General features: G+C 46.6%; 1 protein-coding gene across 9 annotated transcripts in view; it reads left to right on the forward strand.

Moving 5' to 3' along the window:
- LOC140189340 (seipin-like) overlaps positions 1-22,422 on the forward strand; it is an 81,964-nt gene that overhangs the window by 57,319 nt on the left and 2,223 nt on the right. For 4 of the 9 annotated variants that reach the window (XM_072246077.1, XM_072246079.1, XM_072246086.1 and 1 more), the window contains 5 exons: positions 7,750-7,815; positions 11,207-11,272; positions 13,265-13,309; positions 13,571-13,630; positions 15,691-15,756. In XM_072246077.1, the coding sequence (XP_072102178.1) occupies positions 7,750-7,815; positions 11,207-11,272; positions 13,265-13,309; positions 13,571-13,630; positions 15,691-15,756 (303 nt within the window). The remainder of the gene's footprint in view (positions 1-7,749; positions 7,816-11,206; positions 11,273-13,264; positions 13,310-13,570; positions 13,631-15,690; positions 15,757-22,422) is intronic. The other 5 variants (XM_072246082.1, XM_072246081.1, XM_072246080.1 and 2 more) reach the window with 5 other exon arrangements.

The raw sequence follows: 22,422 nt of genomic DNA on the forward strand, positions 1-22,422 counted from the left end.
ATGTCATACGACAGGGCTCATAATGGACGAGCGTACATCGGAACGCAGGTCCTCCCGTCCATGAGCAGGTCCTGGGTTGTGGGATTGACTTGGACACCACTGTTTAGATTAGATGGGCTTTATTTGTCACACGTACGTCAAAACGTTGAAATGCAGTGAAGTGCATCGTTTGCATCAATGGCCAAATGGTCCGAGAATGCGCTGGGGGCAGGCTGTGAGCTTCACCGTGCTTCCAGTGCCAAAGTAGCATGCCCACAACTCACTACCCTAAACCATATGTCTTTGGAACATGGGAGGAAACCAGGGCACCTGGAGGAAATCCACGTGGTCACGGGGAGAACGCACAAACTCCTTAGAGACAGTAGCGGGAGCCTGCATCGCTGGTGTGGTAATACTGTTAGACTAGCCACTGTACTGCTGCCCATGACCTGAGTGTTGCCCACACCACCCTGTGTTCCTGAGAGCTAAGAAAAATATCACAAAGTGTTCACCAACTGCTATGTGACTCCAGAATCTGGTGGTCCTGACGAAGGGTCTCGGCCCGAAACATCAGTGTTTACTCTTTTCCATTGAAGCTGCCTGGCCTGCTGAGCCCCTCCAGCATTTGGTGTGTATTACCTGAATATGACTCCAGGGTTGGAGGAGAAGTCACTAGACCAATTAATTATACCACTACCAACATCAACACCGTTACTTTTTCAAGAAAATCAAAGTTCAAAATATATTTTGTTATCAAAGTACATATATAACCCTGAGAATCATTTTCTTGCGGGCATACTCAACAAATCTATAAAATAGTAACTATAACAGAATCAATGAAAGATCAACCAACTAGGGCTTTCAACCAGAGCTGAGAATGCAAATGGGTGCAATTACAAATACACTGTAAGTCAATAGCAATAAATAATGAAAACATGAGATAAAGAGTCCTTGAAAGTGAGTCCATTGGTTGTGGGAGCATTTCAGTGATGGGGCAAGTGAGGTTGAGTGAAGTTATCCCCTTTGGTTCAAGATCCTGATGGCTGAGGGGCATAGCCGTGCGCACGCACACGTTTTTCAACCAGTGCACAAAGGAAATTAATGTGCGTACAAAAGGTTAGTTACCTAAAATAGTGTAGTAGTTAATCATTATACTTATTGAAAAACTTGTAGCTAACGGTTTCTGTTAACTAGTTAGTCGGTTTTTCAAATACCACAATGCACGTCACTAATTTACGTCACCTCACCTTTCCTGTTCCAGTTTGTACAGCTGCATCACGGCAGCACCCACGTTTGGCGGACAGTGTTCATATTGTAAAGTTTACAAAGATCTGTTTCAAATCCTGTAGATAGCTTACTAAGTTTTTATTGGAAAAAATATTGATTCACTATGTCGAATTCAAAAGAAGCGAAGGGCGTGAAGCGCAAAAGAACCGCAAATTTGTTTGAAGTTGAATGGCTTAACAAAATAGTAGAAACTGTTACACCGAAAGCTCATGAGGTCATAAACGCTCAGCTACGAGAAATATTTATGTATGATTCGGAAACTGGAGTTATCTGCTTGTATTGTCGTGATGAGAAAGTTGCTGGAGAATTTGCTAGTGGAAAGAAGTGGGATGGTATTTGGAAACTTGACTTTTTGAAGTGTCATTTGGCAAGTAAATCGCATTTAGATGGTGTACAAAAGCTCAGGCAACAGAACAGATCAAAGTTGAGGTACAAGAATGGTCAGCTTTTGATTTCACCGCAATTGCAGATTGTAATTTCACATTTGGCGATGAACAGGTTAATGCCTTATGTCTAAAATATCATGATTTTCTAGCTGAAAATATTGTAATAGTTGGACAGTTTAATGATTTCAAATTTTCCGTGCAAGAAAAAATTAAATCCAAACCGATTTCAAACTTTGCTCAAATGGTGGCATTTGTACTTCAAAATGAACAGTTTTGTGACCTTGCACAGTTGATGGACATTGGGGGAACCTTTCTTGCGTCTAGTGTGGACTGTGAACGAGGTTTTAGCCTAATGAATCAACTCAAAAACAAGCTGAGACACCGTTTCGGTGAATGTCATTTGGATATGTTAATGAAAATCAAAAGCTATCAGTGGGATAGAAGTTCTGTTAGTCGAGATAGAGTTTACAAAGAATGGGTAAATGCCAAAGACAGGAGAGAGAAAAATAACCGAGTGACTTAAATATGATAAAAATTAAATATCTCCAACCTGATGGTATGAACATTGACTTCTCTAACTTCCGTTAATGCCCCTCCTCCCCTTCGTACCCCATCCCTTATTTATTTAATTATTTATTTATTTATTATTATCGTTATTATGATTTTTTTCCTCTCTTTTATCTCCCTCTGTCCCTTTCACTGTAACTCCTTGCCCATCCTCTGGGCTTACCACCCTCCCCCTTTCTTTCTCCCTAGGCCTCCCGTCCGATGATCCTCTCCCTTCTCCAGCCTCATATCCCTTTTGCCAATCAACTTTTCAGCTCTTGGCTCCATCCCTCCCCCTCCTGTCTTCTCCTATCATTTGGGATCTCCCTATCTCCCTCCCACTTTCAAATCTCTTACTATCTCTTCTTTTAGTTAGTCCAGACGAAGGGTCTCGGCCCGAAACATCGACTGTACCTCTTCCTATAGATGCTGCCTGGCCTGCTGTGTTCACCAGCATTTTTTGTGTGTGTGACTTAAATATGTATGTTATTTTGTTGTTATTCTGTGCAGTTTTATGTCAAATATTTTGTAAACCTACATAAATTGTCCCTTGTGTGCACATAGTTTTGTCACAAGAAAAATTTGCACAACATAAGATTTTTGCGCACACTGACTAGTAAAAATTAGAGGGAAGGTTGTTGAGGGGTAGTAACTGTTCCTGAACCTGGTGGTGCGAGTCCTGAGGCTCCTGTACCTCCTTCCTGATGGCAGCAGTGAGAAGAGAGCATGGCCTGGGTGGTGAAGATGCCTGATTATGCCGCTGGAGGTTAGGACAACAATGAAGGTCCTCCATCTCTAGTGTTCAGGGCTTCCTTCATCATGTCAGTAGCTTCCTCTTGGTTTTCACTCCTGTCATTCATGCAAGTCCTGGGTGGAGACTCAGGAACACTGTCGCACTCAGATGTAGAAGGATTCTTCATTGATGTTGCTGTAACGATTTTGTCGTACCAGTCAGGGTTGTTAGCCCCGAATATGGAGGACTGGTGGACCACTCTTAGTCTGGCCTTTGACCCATTTGGCACAGGTGACCCTACCAAGAGCTAAAACATAAAGCCAACATGATTCTCCAGGTCGTTGAGGCACACAAGCCCCCAAACCCAACAGCAAGGTTCTGATCCTCCTGGAGGATGGATGCTGCTTTCTTACGACAGCGTCTCATGTAGATGTACTCAATGGTTGGAGGAATTTACCTGTGATGGACTGGGCCGAATCCACTGCTTAGCTTTTTTACTGAGGTTAGTTAACATTGGTGGTGGGTAGAGCCTTTGTGAAAGTTATTACAAGGACTTATTTGGAAGAGTAACGTTTAATCGCACAGTCATACTCATTTCAAAGGGGAAGGAGACGTATGACTAATCTGAGTGATTCTCTTGAAAATATAGCAGTAGTTTAATGGCGTAGATGTTGGTTTTGCTTTCTGATTTTCACACGTACCGAGATAGAGTGAAAAGCTTATACGGATCAGATCATTACATAGTACATCAAGGTAGAACAAGGTAAAACAATGCAGAATAAAGTGTAACAGCGACAGAGAAAGTGCAGTGCAGGTAAACAGTAAAGTACAAGATCGTAACGAGGTAGATCATGAGGCCAAGAATCTATCTTGTCGTACAAGAGTCTGATAACAGCGGGATCGAAGCTGTCCTTGAGCCTGGTAGTTTATATCAGGGAGAGAGGAGAAGACAGAATTTGGAGTCTTAGATTATTTTGGCATTTTACTGAGGCAGTGAGAGGTGTAGACAGAGTCCATGGAGGGGAGGCTGGTTTCCATAACGTGCCGAGCTGTGTCCACAGCTCTCCGGAGTTTATTGCAGTCGTGTGCGGAGCAGTTGCTGTACCAAGCTGTGATGCATTCTATGGTGCATCGATAAAAATTGGGAAGGGTCATTTGGGACATGTCAAATTTCTTCGAGGTTTTGGTGAGCTTTCTTAGCAGTGACGTCGATGTGGTGTGACTAGTTGCAGATTCCCACTCCCTTTGATTTATTGTGCTGCTGTCACTTGTAAACAAATGAAATAAAAGTGTGTTTCAAGATAGTGCAAGGGAAAAGCAGTAAGAGAATGCAGAATCGAGTGTTACAGTGAAAGTGTACAGTGCTGGCAGACAGTGAAGTGCAAGTCTGCAGCAAGACTGACTATGGGGCCAAGACTCCATCTTAACGTATAAGATATCCATTCAAGAGTCAGTGGTACTCATTTTCAGGCCTGGCCTTTGTATCTTCTGCCCGATAAGCGGGGGCAGAAGAGAGAATTATTTATAGGATGGACATGAGAAAAGGTTGGAGAGGCATTCCTCACCACAGCAGTGCACTTGGGTAACCCTCTCACCAGAGCTCACATACAAACTCGGCTCGTTGGCTAACTCTGCTAGCAGCCACATGTCTCAGCGGTGAGAAGGCCACCTTTCATAAACCGTATGCCTCGAGGATTGGTATGGTTTGGGGTTCAACCCAAACAGGAAAGTTTTGATGTTCCAATTAAGGAACATAGGTTGTAGGGAATGCTGTGTTAATACTGTCTGTACACAGGCATCGGTAGCCCAGAAGTGGAAGAGTACACCAGCTTAAAATTGTAAAGAAAATATATTTTCCAATTTCAGCTTTATCAAACAGTTAATAGGAAAAGAAAATTAAAAGGACCCATTACAGTTAAACCAGTCTAAATATGCACATAAACGATGGAGCTCGTTTCTGTAGTGGTTGGGTGTACCGCTTTACTCACAGTGCTGAATTCTCATCACCTTGGGCTCCTTCAACTCATGAAGCACTGCTTGCATTAAGCTCTTCCCTTTGGATTGGATTCTCTAAGCATCTTCCCTGATCTGCATCTCTCACAAAAAAAAAAAACACAATCCCGACTACTGCCTGTCAGAAATCTCCCTCTGGAACCTTCTCTGCATCCCACCATCCTGACCGGCTAACACAACATTCCTAAGTAGAACAGCATGGCTCCTTATCTTTTGCCGGAACCAAAACCCTCTACCAGCAGATCACACTGTTTTCACAGAAAACTGCTAAAATATAATACCTCACAGCAGAGCAGCAGAAGTCTTAACCAGGGCATTACACGTATATCTGAGCAAAAGATTCTCTGACTTTTTTTGGACATTCAAGGGGTGAGGATGGAGGGGGCAGTGTGGATTTATTGCCGTAATGGCGACATCCGAAACCAGAGGGCAGAGTGAGGTGTAAGAAGTTGGAAGCAGGGACTCTCAATAACGAAGTACTGTATCTGGACACCCACTTGAATTGCCAGTGTAGACGGCTACAGACCAAGCGCTGGAGAGTGGGGCTAGTGTAGATGCACACTAAATGATCAGCCTCAGATGTGGCCAAAACCCAGGGTCTGTAACTCCACTGGGGAAATAGGAGCCCGCTGTCTCCAAGACCAGGCATCCACTGGAGCACTGACTATCTGTGCACGTGCGGGAGGAAGGAGAGAGGATGCAGGGTCTCGGCCCGAATTGTCAACTGTTGATTCCTCTCCGTAGACGCTGCCTGACCTGCAGGATTTCTTCACGTGTAACTCCGGATTTCCAGCATCTGAAGAATCTCCTGTGCTTGTGTTTCACTGCTGTTGTCCTGCTGTGCTGGCGCCGGAATGTGTGGCGACCATTGCGGGGTGCCCCCCTTCCTCCCCCAGCACGTCCTCAGGTTGCCTCGGTTGCTGATGTAAACGGCGCTTCTCACTGTATGTTTCAACGTACACGTGATCTGGTAAAACTGAATCTGAGCTCTTTGCCTGCTCTGTGACTCCGTTACTGGTCACTGCCAGGATTCCAGTCATAGCAGGGTTGTCCTCACTTTCCAGACACGCAGATGGTGAGCTTCAAAATGATGGAATATTGCCTTGAAAATATCTGTTCCTGTGGAGAACCTTGCATGTGTGAAGGAGCTGAGAGCAGACACGTAATTATAGAAAGAAAGCAAGGATAAAATACATGGATATAGGAGCAGGAGTAGGCCACTCAGCCCCTCTAGCCTGGCCCGGCATTCATGCCTCGTCTACCCCAGGCCTTCACTACCAGTACTCCACAGGCCTCCCGATCCTCCTCTCTCCCATTTAAACCCCACCTGAAACCTCCAGGATAGAGGATTCCAGAGATTCACTGCCACCGGCCACGAGAAGGAATTCCTAAGCACCTCAAGGATGTGGCCCGGCAGACAGAGAGGCTGTATCACAGCTCCAGAGAGATCTAGGTCCCATCCCAACCTCTGGCACTCTGCTTGTGCGGAATCCATGCATTCTCTCTGTAACCATGTGGGTTTGCCCTGGGTTCCCCAGTTCCCTACTGTGTATGGGCTGGTGGGTTACCTGGCCACTGTAAGTTGTTTCCCCATGCAAGGGTGAGGGGCAGAATCTGGGAGGAATTGATGGGTAAATCAATTGAAATGGTTCCCACTGACTCAATGGGCCGAAGGGCCTGTTTCCACAATGTGTGACTTTGAGGTCAATACTACCGCTGAAGATGCTGACAAGTCGCGGTAGAAGGGGATTTAATACAACACAAAACTACATTTGCTCGAGATCAGAAATAAATGGTAAAAATGGAACGCAGGTTAACATATGGGGCAGTTAGGCATGTTGGAATCAATGCAGGGTGTGGACATAACGTATCCAAACCACTGTGTCCAGATCGGGTTCTGTCCCAAGCAGTGTTCCTTCTAAGCTGCACGGGAGCAAGTAACCAAAGTGCTTTGTTACCCCACAGCTGGAGTTTTCTTTCCTATAATGTTAATATAACTTTGAAACCTGTGCTAATATTATTTTAAAATTTATGCTAATAGAATTGTGAAATACCCTGTAATTAATTATGTGTTAAGGAATATAATGCACAATTTTTTCTAAATACTTACTTTTACATTGAAACATTTTAGAGCTTTGGTGTTCTTTAAATTGTCAGTGTTTCAAGTTATAATTGTTTCAAATTGTAACAATAAACATAGAATGGAAGTTGATTGCTCACTGTTAATAAGCCAATGGCCCGCTGTACGCCAACGCCATCTAGTCAAAACATTTTACTTTTGCCTTTCTGTCTATCAGTTGCTTTGACTACCTGACATCATTTACTTGTGTTGTAAGTTGCGGTTTGTGTTTGTTTTAATATGCACAATAGCAAAAAAAAAACCAGTTAAAGTCCACTCTCCTCCCTCCTTCATCAACCCTTGACCTTTCCCATCCACCTGGCTTCACCTATCACCTTCCAGCTAGCCTCCTTCCCGTCCACCCAACTTTTTTATTCAGGCATCTTCCCCCTTCTAGTCCTGAAGAAGGGTCTCGACCTGAAACGTCGACTGTTCATTCATTTCTGAGGATGCTGCCTGACCTGATGGGTTGCCATGCAGTTTTCAGGCCGTGTAAAATTTTTTTTACTCCAATCAATCATTGGTCTGTACATCTGTTAAAAAAAAATAAGAGGGAATGTTTGCCCAGACTGTGTGCTGGGTGTGTGGCTCATCCCCCTGTATGAGGTTTAATTATTACCCTCTCCTGCAGTAACAGATCATTGAGTGCAGTTTTAGTCACCTGAATATTGCCCCTTATTTTCTAGACTCCCCAAGGGGCAGCATTCCAGCGATCGAGGGCAGCTTGAGGACATCTCAACTCAACTCAAACGGTAGGCGTTCTAATTCTTTCAAACTTTGCCACGAGAAGCCTGCTCCACATCAGAATCACTGAGCAACACCCACAAAATGCTGGAGGAACTCATCAGGCCTGGCAGCATCTATTGAAAAGAGTACAGTCGATGTTTCAGACCGAAACATTGACTCTTTACCCTTTTCCATAGACGCTGCCTGGCCTGCTGAGTTCCTCCAGCATTTTGTGTGTGTTGCTCCGATTTCCAGCATCTGCAGATTTTCTCTTGTTTGTTATTATTACTGATGTGTGTAATGAATTTTACATAAATAATAAGTGTTATAGAGGAATGGGTTCAGGGAGACTTTTGCACAGTACTGTATTTGTCAATGTGGAGCGGAGAGCGAGTTTGTAGACCTGGCGGAAGCAAAGGATGTTGGGATGTTGGAGGGCCACAGGAGGGGTGTGGGACAGGTGGCAGAGGAGGAATACCAGGCGTGGGGAGTGGTGTAGGTACAGATACACTCAGCCGTGAGACACCAAGCAAGGTAATTGATGGCTTCAGAAATCTGATGGCAGAGAGCTTCCAAAAACATTGAGTGTGCCTTTTCAGGCTCCCGTACAGCCCGGTGCCAAAGACTTAAGACTGATTTATACTTGTCTGTACTAGTTTACGCTGCAGCCTATGCAAGTGGGCTACGCCATCATGAGCATTTATACTTGTGCGTTGGTGTGTCTGCGTCGCTCTGCAATTCACCGCCAAAACGCTAGTTGGCGGTGGGGTTTCTATGCCACTGTGTTGAGTTTCTTCGTGTTGAACCTCACCATGGAGAAACTCAAACTTCAAACAATGGTGACTGAAACTGAAGGAGGGTGAATTTTCTGTGCTTGTCTGGCCACTGAGAGACCTGAACGAGGAAATGCATTTCAAATATTTTCGGATGTCGGCAGGTAGATTTGACGATTTGCTTCATTGTCTCCAACCATTTATTTTGCATCAGTGGACACACAGTATACTCATGGCAATCACCATTCGAGTTTTAGCTTCAGGTGAAAGTCAACAGGCTGTAACAGCTAGCTACAAACTGGCATCAAGCACAGGGTCATCCATAATTTCGGAGGTCTGTGAAGCTTTCTGGAAAGCATTGCAGTCAGAGTTCCTTCCCTGCCCTTCAGTCGCCCAATGGGAAGCTATTGCAGCGTAGGAGGAAATGCGATGCTGCCAAGCAGACCAATCACAATTGTTGCGGTCTGTGACGCCGCGACGTGTAGTTACATTTTGGGAGAGGTGCGCGTTAGGCTACGGCGTAGGGTTCACGGCTACACCGTACCCAAGGCGTACATTTGACGCACAAGTATAAATCAGCCTTTAGGCCTGTACTCACTGGAGTTCAGAAGAATGAGAGAGGATCCCACTGAAACCTATCTAATGTTGAAAGGCTTTGTGAGATACATGAGTCTTATAAAGACTGGTGAAGCCTCACTTGGAGTATTTGAGCAGTTTTGGGCCCATTTATCTAAGAAAGGACGTGCTGACATAGGAGAGAGTCCTAAGGAGGTTCATGAAAATGATTCCAGAATGAAAAGCATATCATATGAGGCATATTTGATGGCTCTGGGCCTGTACTCGCTGGAATTCAAAAGAATGAGAGGGGATCTCATTTTAATCACCTATCTAATGATGAGAGGCTTTGATAGAGTGAATGTGGAGAGGGTGTTTTCTATGGTTAGGGAGTCTAAGACTGGAGGGGACAGCCTCAGAACAGAGGGACGTCCATTTAGAACAGAGGTGAGGAGGAATTTCTTTGGCCAGAGAGTGGCGAATCTGTGGAATTCATTGCCACAGATGGCTGTGGAGGCCAAGACGTTGAGAAGAGGTTGATAGATTCTTCATTAGTCAGACCATGAAGGCTGAGAGGAAAATGGATCAGCCATGGTGAAATGGGGGAAAAGACTCGATGGGCCAAATGGCCTAATTCTGCTCCTATATCCTATGGTCTTGTACATAGAGCTAGGGTGCCTAAGATTTTTGCACGTTACTATATTTGTCAACATGGAGCAGAGAATGAATTTGTAAATCTGGCGGGAGCAAAGGATGTTGGGAATGGTGAGGGTGGAGCACCGCGGGAGAGGTGAAGGACAGGTGGCAGAGGAACTCAAGGGTTGGGGGTGGTGTGGCACGGGTGCAGACACACCCAACCCTGAGACATCAGGCAAGGGCATTTGATACCAAACAACTGGTTTATCGATCATTACTCGCTGACTCAATGGGCCGAAGGGCCTGTTTCCGCAATGTGTGACTTTGAGGTCAATACTACCGCTGAGGACACTGACAAGTCGCAGTAGGAGGGGATTTAATACAACACAAACCTACATTTGCTCGAGATCAGAAATAAATGGTAAAAATGGAACGCAGGTTAACATACAGGGCAGTCAGGCATATTGGAATCAATGCAGGGAGTGGACATAACGTATCCAAACCACTGTGTCCAGATCGGGTTCTATCCCAAGCAGTGTTCCTTCTAAGCTGCAAGTAACCGAAATGCCCCTACGCACATAGCCTTTGTTGCCCCACAGCTGGAATTTTCTTTATAAAATGTTAATATAATTTCATAATCTATGCTAATATTATTTAAAAATTTATGCTAATGTAATTGTGAAATACCCTGTAATTAATAATGTGTTAAGAATATAATGCTTATTTTTTTTCTAAATATTTACTTTTACATTTACTTTGAAACATTTTAGAGCTTTGGCGTCTTTACATTATCAGTGTTTCAAGTTACAATACTGTTTCAAATTGTAACAATAAACACAGAATGGCAGTTGGTTGCTCACTGTCAATAAGCCGATGGCGGCTGAACGCCAACGCCGTCTAGTCAAAACATTTTACTTTTGCCTTTGTGCCTGTCGGTTGCTTTGACTGCCTGATATCATTTACTTGTGTTGTAAGTTGCAGTTTGTGTTTGTTTTAATGCGCACAATACCAAAAAAAAACGGTTAAAGTCCACTCACCTCCCTATCAGCATCCTTCTTCACCACCCTTGACCTTTCCCATCCACCTGACTTCACCTATCATCTTCCAGCTAACCTCCTTCCCTTCCACCCAACTTTTTTATTCGGGCATCTTCCCCCTTCTAGTCCTGAAGAAGGGTCTCGACCTGAAACATCGACTGTTTTCATTTCCGAGGATGCTGCCTGACCTGATGAGTTGCCATGCAGTTTTCAGGCCGTGTAAATTTTTTTTTACTCCAATCAAGCATTGGTCTGTACAGCCGTATATAACAAAAAATAAGAGGGAATGTTTCTCCGGACTCTAGGCTGCGTGTGTGGCTCATCTTTCAGTGTGAGGTTTAATTATTACTCTCTCCTGCAGTAACAGATTGTTGAGTGCGATTTTAGTCACCTGAATATTGCCCCTTATTTTCCAGACTTCCCAAGGGGCAGCATTCCAGCGAGCGAGGGCAACTTTAGAATATCTCAACCCAACTCAAACGGTAGGAGTTGAAATTCTTTCAAATATTGCTGCAAGAAACCTACTCCACCTCAGAATCAGGTTTATTTTCACTGGTGTAGGTTTATGAAATATGTTGTTTCGAAGCATCAAGGCATAAAATTACAGCTACGTAAATAAATAATTAGCGTTGTAGAGGAATGGGTTCGTGAAGACTTTTGCATGGTACTGTATTTGGCAATATGGAGCAATTAAAATGGTTCAGCACAGGTTAGATGGGCCAAAGGGCCTGTTTCTGTGCTGTACTCTCAATTCATGAAATTTTTTTTTGCAGCAGAACAGTGCAGTACATAAAATTACTACAGTACTGTGGAAAAGTCTTAAACACCCTTGCTATATATCTGGAATGTACTGCCTGGTACAACGGTAGAAGCAAATACATTAGGGGCTTTTAAGAGACATTGGAATTGTCACATGGATGTGAGGAAGTTGGAGGGATAAGGACATTGTGTAGGTAGGAGGGATTAGTGTTTGGGTGTCTTCGATTTGCTTTTTGGCTGGTTTGGCATAGGCTAGATGGGCTGAAGGGCCTGTTCCTGAGCTGAATCTTTCTATGTCCTATTTGCCTAAGACTTTTGCATGGTTCTGTATCTCCTCCCCAGTGAGAAGGTGGCCTGTGCCTGATGGTGAGGGTCTTTAACAAATTGAATTTACTTTATTTCTTACATCCATTTCATACATGAATAAAAATCTTTGTTACATCTCCATCTGAATGTGCAATAATAGTAACTTTTAATAACAGTCGGTGTAACATAGAAATACACTCAAATCAGCATGAGTTCATCGGTCTGATTGAAGAAGCTGTCCCAGAGCCTAGTGGTCCTGGCTTTTTATGCTGCGGTACCGTTTCCTGGATGGTAACAGCTGGAATAGCTGGGATGACTCGGGTTCCCAATGATCCTACTTTTTACACATCTGTCTTTGTAAATGTCCTGAATAGCGGGAAGTTCACAACTACACATGCGCTGGGCTGTCCGCACCACTCTCTGCAGAGTCCTGTGATTGAGGGAAGTACAGTTCCCATACCAGGCAGTGATGCAGCCAGTCAGGATGCTCTCAATTGTGCCCCTAAAGAAAGTTCTTAGAATTGGGGGGCTATACCAAAATTCCTTAACCGTCTGAGGTGAAAGAGGCGCTGGTGTGTACAGACCATGAGGTCCAGTGATGTTTATGCCGAGGAACTTGAAGCTGTTCACCCTCTCAACCCCAGATCCATTGATGTCGACAGGGGTTAGCCTGTCTCCATTCCTCCTGTAATCTACAACCAGCTCCTTTGTTTTTGCGACATTGAGGGAGAGGTTGTTTTGACACCATTGTGTCAGGGTGATGACTTCTTTTCCGTAGGCCACCTGGTTATTGTTTGAGATTAGGCCAATCAATGTAGTGTCGTCGGCAAATTTAATTAGCAGATTGGAGCTGTGGGTGGTGATACAGTCGTGGGTATACAGGGAGTAAGGGAGGGGACTGAGTACACAGCCCTGAGGGGCTCCTGTGTTGAGAGTCAGAGGGGTGGAGGTACAAGCTCAAGGCCGCGGTCTCTCCGATCAAGGCTGCCTTTTTGAGGCATCACCTCTTGAAGATGCCCTCGAAGGTGGGGAGGGTAGTGCCCACCATGGTGCCAACCCTCTGCAGCCTCTTGGCAACCCTGCCCATTGGAGCCTCCGTCCCAGGAGGTGATGTAAGCAGAGAGAATGGTCTCTGTGGTATATCCGTACACAAGTAAGGGTGTGAATGGCAGAGGCAAACTATCAGCGAGGGTGGAATAATTCTAGCGGGCAGGGTGATTTGATGACGGGAAGCAAAGCACGAGACACTGGAGGGTGGAACGGCTCGTGTGGGCAAAGCCCTGTATCGGAGAGAAAGGTGAGGAGACAGGGGACAGACTGGATGGGTCATCCCCCCTGGTCCTACATGTCCTGCATCGGAATGGTCTCTCCCTCCTGAGCCTCGCGGACCGTTGCCTTGTGTCTTTCAGGGCCGCCACTGGAAACGGTTGGACTGATGGAGCAGGAACCCGCAGGTACAGTGAACGTCTCCCCGCAGGTTAACAAGCCGAGCCCTTGCAGGCCAGGGTGGAGTTTACTGCCCCATTCGCGAGTGTGGTGGGAAACCTTGCAGCAAATCTTGTTGGGGGGGGGGGGGAGTGGGATAAGGAACAGAGAGGGGAGGAGAGCAGGTTCCTGATGAAGTCTGGATTTGGAAGGGGAGGGGTGCACGTTTCCGCCCCCCCCTCCACCCCCACCCTCACCCTCTAACCCACCCAATGCTCTCCCCCTTGCAGCTGAAGCAGAATCCGGACCCACCAGGCCCCTGAGTGGAATGCCAGACAACGATAACTCAGGTAGAGTGTGAGACAGGGCAGCCCGCTCACCCGGTTTGCCCACCTTCACAATGCAGAATTCAGCTCCCTACCGACCAGTGTCCGGGGTGGGGATGACCCATCGTACAACACCTGCCTCCCCAGTCCACGACAGGATTGCTGGTGAGGCCAGAAATAGGAAGATTATACAGTTTGACACGTGGCTAAGGAGTTGGTGTAGGAAGGAGGGCAGAGATTTTGGACCATTGGGCTCTCTTCCAGGGAAGTATGAGTGTGAGGGCAGCGTGTTGTTCTCAGTGCCGGATGTGGGAGGTCCTGGAGTCTCCAAGCCTCCTGGACATCCACATCTGCGCAAGTGCGTCAGGATGCAGCTCCTAAGGGACTGCGTTAGGAAACTGGAGCTGCAGCTCGATGACCTTCGTCTTATCAGGGAGAGTGGGGAGTTGATAGAGAGGAGTTACAGGCAGGTGGTCACACAGGAGGCAGACAAGTGGGTCAAGGTTAGGAGGGGGAATAGGAAGAATAAAGTAATAGAGTACCCCTGTGGCTGTTCCCCTTGACAATAAGTACTCCTGTTTGAGTACTGTTGGGGGGGGGGGGACAGCCTACCTGGGGGAAGCGTATTGTGTACAGTTCTGGTCACCGAATTATAGGAAAGATGTCAATAAAATTGAGAGAGTACAGAGGTGGTTTACTAAAATGTTGCCTGGGTTTCATCTCCTACGTTACAGAGAAAGGTTGAACAAGTTGGGTCTTTATTCTTTGCAGCGTAGAAGGTGGAGGGGGAACTTGATAGAGGTGTTTAAAATTGAGGGGGATTGATAGAGTTGACGTGGTTAGACTTTTTCCATTGAGAGTGGGGGAGATGCAAACAAGAGGACGTGGATTGAGATTTAGGGGACAAAAGTTTAGGGGTAACATGAGGGGGAACTTCTTTACTCAGAGTGGTAGCTGTGTGGAACGAGCTTCCAGCAGAAGTGGTTGAGGCAGGTTCGATGTTGTCATTTAAAGTTAAATTGGATAGATATATGGACAGGAAAGGAATGGAGGGTTATGGGCTGAGTGCAGGTCGGTGGGACTAGGATAGGGTAAGAGTTCGGCATGAACTAGAAGGGCTGAGATGGCCTGTTTCCGTGCTGTAATTGTTATATGGAAGGTGGGACCAGTACAGAAGAGACAGTTTGCATCTGAACTGGAAAGGGACTAACCTCTAGCAGGAAGATTTGCTAGAGCTGCCCAGAGCTACGGTCAGACATCATCAGGAATCGGAAGTATGAGTGCGGTGTGACTAGTATGCTGAGCTGCACACATTTCAATGCAAAGAATATCGTAGGGAAGGCAGATGAGCTCAGGGCATGGATCAACACCTGGAAATACGACGTGGTAGCCATTAGTGAGACTTGGTTGCAGGAGGGGCAGGACTGGCAGCTCAATATTCCAGGTGACACACTCAAAATGCTGGAGGAACTCAGCAGGCCAGGCAGCATCTAGGAAAAGAGTACAGTCGACGATTCGGGCCGGGACCATTTTGGGGGAAAAAGCTGAGGAGTAGATTTAAAAAGGTGGGAGGGGAGAGGTGAAACCTGGAGGGGGAGGGATGAAGCAAAGAGCTGGGAAGTTAATTGATGAACGAGACTGAAGGCCATGAAAGAAAGAAAAAGGGGAGGAGCACCAGAGGGAGGTGATGGGTGGGCAAGAAGATAAGGAGAGAGGAGAAGTGGGGGGGCATTACCAGAAGTTAGAGAAATCAATGTTCATGCCATCAGGTTGGAGGCTACCCAGACGGAATATAAGGTGTTGCTCCTCCAACCTGAGTGTGGTCTCATTACGACAGTGGAGGAGGCCATGGATAGACATATCGGAATGGGAAAGGGAAGTGGAATTAAAATGGGTGGCCAATGGGAGATCCCGTTTGTTCTGGCGGTCGGCGCGTGGGTGCTCGTCGAAGTGGTCTCCTTGGGGGGGGTGTGGGATAAAGAATAGAGGGGAGTGAGTCCCTGGTGATTTGGAAGGGGAAGGGTGCACATTCCTCCCACCCCACCCCACCCACACGAACCTACTCCGTGCTCTCCCCCTTGCAGCTGAAGCAGAGCCTGGACCCACCGGGACCCCGAGTGGAACGCCAGACAGCGATGCTGCAGACTCAGGTAGAGTGTGAGACAGGACAGCCCACTCACCCGGTTTGCCCACCTTCGCACGGGAGGTGGGGGTCGCTTGCAAACAGTGCAGCATTCAGCTCCCTACCGTCCAGTGTCCGGGGTGGGGGTGAGCCATCGTACAACACCTGCCTCCCCACTCCACGACAGGATTGCTGGTGAGGCCAGAAGTAGGAAGATTATACAGTTTAACACGCGGCTAAGGAGTTGGTGCGGGAAGGAGTGCAGAGATTTTGGATCATTGGGCTCTCTTCCAGGGAAGGTGGGACCTGTACAGTAGAGACTGTTGGCACCTGAACTGGAGGGGGATGAATATCCTAGCAGGAAGGTTTGCTGGAGCTGCCCGGGGGGGGGGGTGTTGCTGGGAACCAAAGTGCCAGAACAAATAGTGGAGACAGATGTTGGTAAGACCTCAGACAAAGTCAGGAATCAAAAGGTTGAGTGTGATGCGACTAGTGTCCTGAGCTGTGTATATTTCAATGCAAGAAGTATCGTAGGAAAGACGGATGAGCTCAGGGCATGGATCAACACCTGGAATTATGATATTGTAGCCATTAATGAGAATTGGTTCCAGGAAAGACAGGACTGGCAGCCCAATATTCCAGGGTTCCGTTCCATTGTTTTAGATGTGATAGAGAGGGAGGGGTAACATTCCGGTCAGGGAAAATGTCACAGTACTGTTCTGTCAGGACAGACTGGAGAACTCGTCTAATGAGGCATTATGGGTAGAACTGAGAAAGGTATGACCATGTTAATGGGGCTATATTGTAGGCCACGCAACAGTTCGAGGGACTTGGAGTAACAAATCTGTGAAGAGATCGCAGACTGTTGCAAGAAACACAAGGTTGTTATAGTAGGCGATTTTAACTTTCCACCTACTGACTGGGAATCCAATTACTGTAAAAGGGCTGGATGAGAAGGTCTGTCACATGTGTTCAGGAAACTTCCCTTAATCAGAACGTAGAAATTCCATGGAGAGAGTCTGCGATACTGGGTCGGCTATTGGGGAATGAAACAGGACAGGTGACAGAAGTTTGTGTCGGGGAACACTTTGCATCCAGAGATCACAATGTCATTAGTTTCGAAGTAAATATGGAAAAAGATAGGTGTGGTCCACGGGTTGAGGTTCTAAATTGGAGAAAGGCTTATTTTAATAATATCGAAAAGGATCTGGCAAGTGTAGATTGGGACGGGCTGTTTTCTGGCAAAGGCATACTTGATAAATGGGAAGCCTTTAAAAGTGAAATTTTGAGAGGACAAAGCTTTATGTGTGTGTGTCAGAATAAAAAGTAAAGATAACAGGTAGGGAACCTTGGTTTGTGAGAGATATTGAGGCCCTATTTAAGAAAAAAGAAGGGGATGCATTACAGATATAGGCAGATAGGAACAAATGATGTGCTTATGAGTACAAGAAGTGCAAGGGGACACTTAAGAAAAATCAGGAGGGAAAGAAGGCCTGAGGTTGCCCTAGCAGACAAGGTCAGGAGAATCCCAAGAGATTCTACGGATCTGTTAAGAGCAAAAGAATTGCAAAGGACAAAGTTGGTCCTCTGGAAGATCAGACTGGTAGATCCACACGTAGCTAGTGCAGAAATCACGGGGGCCCTCGCAGAGATATTTAGATGATTGTCAGCGACAGGTGAGGTGCACCTCCTCCTCTGTACCAAGGACTGGAGGGTATCCAGTGATCTTTCACTGTTCAAGGAAGGCTGTGAAACTAAACCAGGAAATTGTAGGCTGGTGACCCTGACAGTTGGGGGAAAGTTATTAGAAGGTATTCTAAGAGACTGGATTTGGATAGACATGGACTTGATTAAGGAAAGTTAGCATGGCTTCGTGCATGGTAGGTCGTGCCTAACCAATCTTCTGGATTTTTTCGAGGAAGTTACCAGGAAAGTGGATGAAGGCAAGGCAGTGAATGTTGTGTACGTGGACCTTAGCAAGGCACTTGACAAGGTCCCACATGGGAGGTTGGTCAAGAAGGATCAGTCGCTCGGCATTCAAGATGAGGTAGTAGATCAGACATTGTCCAGAGAGTGGTTGTAGATGGTTGCCTCTGACTGGAGGCCTGTGACAAGTGGAGTGCCACAGGGATCGGTGCTGGGTCTGTTTTCATCATCTAGATTGTTGCTATTGATGACATTGTGATAAACTGGGTCAGCAAATTTGCAGATGACACCAAGATTGGAGGTGTAGTGGACAGCGAGGAAGACTATCAAACCTTGCAGCAGGATCTGGACCAGCTGGAAAAATGGGCTGAAAAATAGCAGATGGAATTTAATGTAGGCAAATGTGAGGTTGTACTTTGGTAAGACCAACCAGGGTAGGTCTTACACAGTGAATGGTAGGGCACTGAGGAGTGCAATAGAACAAAGGGATCACAGGTAGATAGGGTCGTAAAGAAAGCTTTTGGCACATTGGCCTTCAAAGTATTGAGTACGGGATGGGATGTTATGCTGAAGTTGTACAAGATGTAGGTGAAGCCTAATTTGGAGTTTTTTGTGCAGTTTTGGTCACCTACCTACAGGAAAGATGTAAATAAGGTTGAAAAGAGTACAGAAAAAAGTTACAAGGACATTACGTTAATGGGTCTGGAGGACCCAAGTTACAAGTAAAGATTGAATAAGTTAGGTCTTTATCCCTTGAAACATAGAAGATTTAGAAGAGATTTGATGGAGGTATACAAAATTATGAGGAGTATAGATAGGGTAAATGCAAGCAAGCCTTTTCCACTGAGGTTGGGTGGGACTACAACTAGAGGCCATGGCTGAAAGGTGAAAAGTTTAAGGAAAACACCAGGGGAAAATTCTTCTCTCAGAGGGAGGTGAGAGTGTGGAACGAGCTGCAGCACAAGTGGCACGTGCGAGCTCGATTTCAACGTCTAAGGGAAGTTTGGATAGGTACGTGGATGGTTGGGGTATGGAGGGCGATGGTCCCGGTGCAGGTTGTTGGGAGGGAGTAGGCAGTTTCAATGGTTTGGCACGGACTAGATGGGCCGAGGGGCTGTTTGTGCACTGTACTTCTCTATGACTCTGTTCTGGGATCTTTAGATAGATCTCACTGCACACAAAATGCTGCGGAAACTCGGCAGGCCGGGCAGCAGCTATGGAGCGGAATAAAGAGTCGACATTTCAGACCGAGACCCTTCTTCACAACTGGAAAGGAAGGGGACAGATGCCAGAATAAGAAGGTTGGGCAAAGGGGAAGGAGTACCAGTCGGCAGATGACGGGCGAGACCAGGTGATAGGGAAGGGTGATGAAGCAAGAAGCTGCGCGGGAGAGGTAAAGGACTGAAGACTCCACTGGAGTGATTCGACGCGGGAGCCACTGGAGCGGGACTCAAAGTCACCATCTTGGCGAGGGAGAGGGAGGACTGCAGAAAGGAGCTCACCCTGAGAGAGGCAGATGCTGATCCACTCTCAGGAATTGACGGAGAGAGGTCGGACCCTGGGGACGGTTGTAGAACGTGGGGGGGATGAAGGAAAACAAGTACACGGATCCCCTCAGACAGGGGTCACTGACAGGGCAGTGAGGAAGGCATTTGTAACCCTAGACTTAAATCAGTCAGGCCGGTGAGAACGGGCGTTGGGATGTTACACTGCAGTTGTACAAGATGTTGGTGAGGGCCGTGTACCGTTTTGGTCACCTTGCTCTCGGAACTACAGTGCTTTGAAAAAGTATCCAGCCCCCACAGCTATTTTCACATTTTACTGTCTTGTTTTCCAAATTTAAAAGATATTGAAGTCAGATTTTTTTGAGCTAATCTAGAAAACATTGTACATCACGTCAAATCAGAAGAAAAATTCCAAAACCTGTCAACAATTTACTAAAAATTAAAAGCCAAAATTGAGAGGCTGAAAAAGTATTCATCCCCTTTGTGTTAACTATGATAACTTTCCTCGGGTGCAATTACCTTACCAACTCACCCAGTTCGTTAATGTAGAAAATTGGAGGATCACCTGTTTTCAATGAGTTCATAGGAATAAATACCCACCTCTCTCCAAGGCCCAACAATATGGTAGATTTTCAACAGACAAGACCAAACTGAAGACAAAAGAACATTCAAGACAAATCAGGGAAATGATAATAAGGAAGCACAAATCCGGGCGAGGGTACAGGACTATCTCAAAGACACTGAGCATACATTGGAGCTCAGTGCAATCCATCATGGAAAAAATAGGAAACCACAGCCACACTGCCTAGGTCAGGCTGCCCCTCTAAACTTAGTCACCAGTGAAGAATGGGACTTGTAAGAGAGGCTACTGTGACACCAACAATCACTCTGAGTGAGCTGCAGAGTCAGTGGTGGAGATGAAGTTCATGGCTCCATAATCTCCAAGGCCTTGCACAGAAAGAGTGGAAGAGTGGCAAGGAAGAAGCCCTGGCTAAAACCAAGAGTGTATCCTTCCCGTTCAAGACTTTGCAAAGCGTTACTTAGAAGATGCTGTAAAAACATGGAAGGTGGTCTTGTGGTCAGTTGCGACAGAAGTGGAACTTGGCCTCAACACTAAACAGTACGTGTGGTGTAAGTTTAATACTGCACATCAACCAGTTAGCAACATCCCCGCTGTAAAGTACAGTGGTAGCACCATGCTATGGGGGTGCTTTTCAGCAGCAGAGCCTGGAAATCTGTTCAGGGCTGATGGGAAGATGAATGCTACCAAATACAGAGAGATCTTGGATTAAAAACCTGTTAGAGTCTGCCAGAAAGCTTAAACTGGAGAGGAAATAAGTCTTTCTGTAGGATGACCCACAGCACACTGTCAGAGCTACCATGGATTGGCAGCATGTGAAGAAAATTGATGTCCTTAAGGCCTGACCGTAACCCAATCGAACATCTCTGGCAAGACCTCAAGTTTGCTGTCTACTGCCGCTCCCCAGCAAACCTGGCACAGCTTGAGCAATTTTGCAAGGAGGAATGGGCAAATCTTGCCCCGTCACATTGTGCACAGCTAAGAGACTTACCCAAAAATACTACTAGCTGAGCAAGGGGTTGAATACTTTTGAACTGCTGACATTTCATTCTTGAATTTCCAGTTGTTCAATTTTCCCTGTTTGTTGGGCTCTACTGTGGGGAGAAAACAAAAAGGCGCATATGATCCACAAATAAAAATTCTCAGTTAAATTGATCAAAATCCCTAGTTGTAGTACGCATTTACGTCAGCAAAGGGTTGGGGGCTGAATAATTTACAAGGCACTGTATACCATTAAGCTGAAAAGAGTGTAGAGGAGTTTGATGTTATCTGAACTCAAGGGAGTTGAGCAGTTTGGGACCTTTTTCATCGGAGCGTGAAAGGATGAGGAGTGACATTATGTAGGATGTATTAAATCATGAGGGGCATAGATGGGGAAAAGACTGTAATTAACTTAGGGCACAGGTTAAGGTGAGGGGGGGTTTTAATAGGAACCTGAGGGGCAACTTTTTCCATCCAGAGGCTGGTCCATATATGGAACCAGCCAGCAGATGCAGTTATTGAGGCAGGTACAATGAAGATGATAGCATCCATCGGTCTCGAAGGAGTGACCTTTCCAGGACACAAGCCCGGGCGGAAGGTGTGGAGATCCTGAGATGCCCAGTCGTCAAGGTCCCCCTCTCGGCCTCACCGGTGTAGTCCAAAGAAAAGCTTATGAAGCGATATGTCTGTCACCAGCTCGGCTGCGAGAGCTGCCGGAAGGATGTTCGGTGATGTCCGGCCGCCTTAGGGGCTCCGCTCCGGATTTGCTGTCTGGATTTATTCCCGCAGTCTTCGTCTCTCCCGCAAGTCAGTGGGCTACTTACCCATAGCTGGGTTCACGAGCACCAGGGCGTACCCACACAGCAGTGGGCCTGCATGGTACGTGTGCAGGGGCCAGGCCTCCTTGCCGTCCTGAGTCCGAAAGGAATTCTGCAAGGAGGCACGGCGTGAGGCTTGCTGGGAGAGACTTAAACATTCAGCTCACATTGATAACATGTAAAAAACATACTTGGACATGGGGAAGCTTCAGAGGGATACAGGCCAATGGTGGGTAAAGGCGACTGGCATCTGGGTCAGCATGGACCAGTTGGGCCAAAGGGCCTGATTCCATGTTGTGCAACGCTCAGGGGGGGTCTGACGGAAGAAGAGAGTGGACCACCGGAGAAAACGAAGGAGGGGAACCAGAGGGAGCTGATGGGCAGGAGAGGAGAGGTGAGAGCAAAACCGGAACGAGCAATGGAGGGGAGAGAAATTGCCAGAAGTTGGAGGGAATGGAGGTTCATGCCGTCAGGCTGGAGGCTACCCAGATGGGGTAGGAGGTATTGCTCCTCCAACCTCAGTCTGGCCTCTGTTATCAATCACCCATTACCTGCACCGGCCCCCGAAGAGGCACAGGGCTGCAGATTCCAGAATCTGGATCGATAGGCACACTGCAGGAGGAACTCAGCCGGACAGGCAGCATCCGTGACGGAAAATGGGTAGTCAACGTCGTTGGCTCGACTCCCTTCACCTGAACCGGTGAAGGGAGATGACCAGGGAACAATGTTCCCTCCCGTTCCGTGTTTTTTCTAAAAAAACAGCAGCGCGGACCAACCAGGCCTCTGAGCAGGGAATTATTTTGACGTGGCCTGAAAACTGCACTTAAATGAAAGATGATACGGAAGAAAGTTCCAGCTGCGCGGCCACGCAGTGTGCGGCCGCG

This window comes from Mobula birostris, chromosome 28 (assembly GCF_030028105.1).
Source record: "Mobula birostris isolate sMobBir1 chromosome 28, sMobBir1.hap1, whole genome shotgun sequence".
Classification (NCBI taxonomy): Eukaryota; Metazoa; Chordata; class Chondrichthyes; order Myliobatiformes; family Myliobatidae; genus Mobula; species Mobula birostris.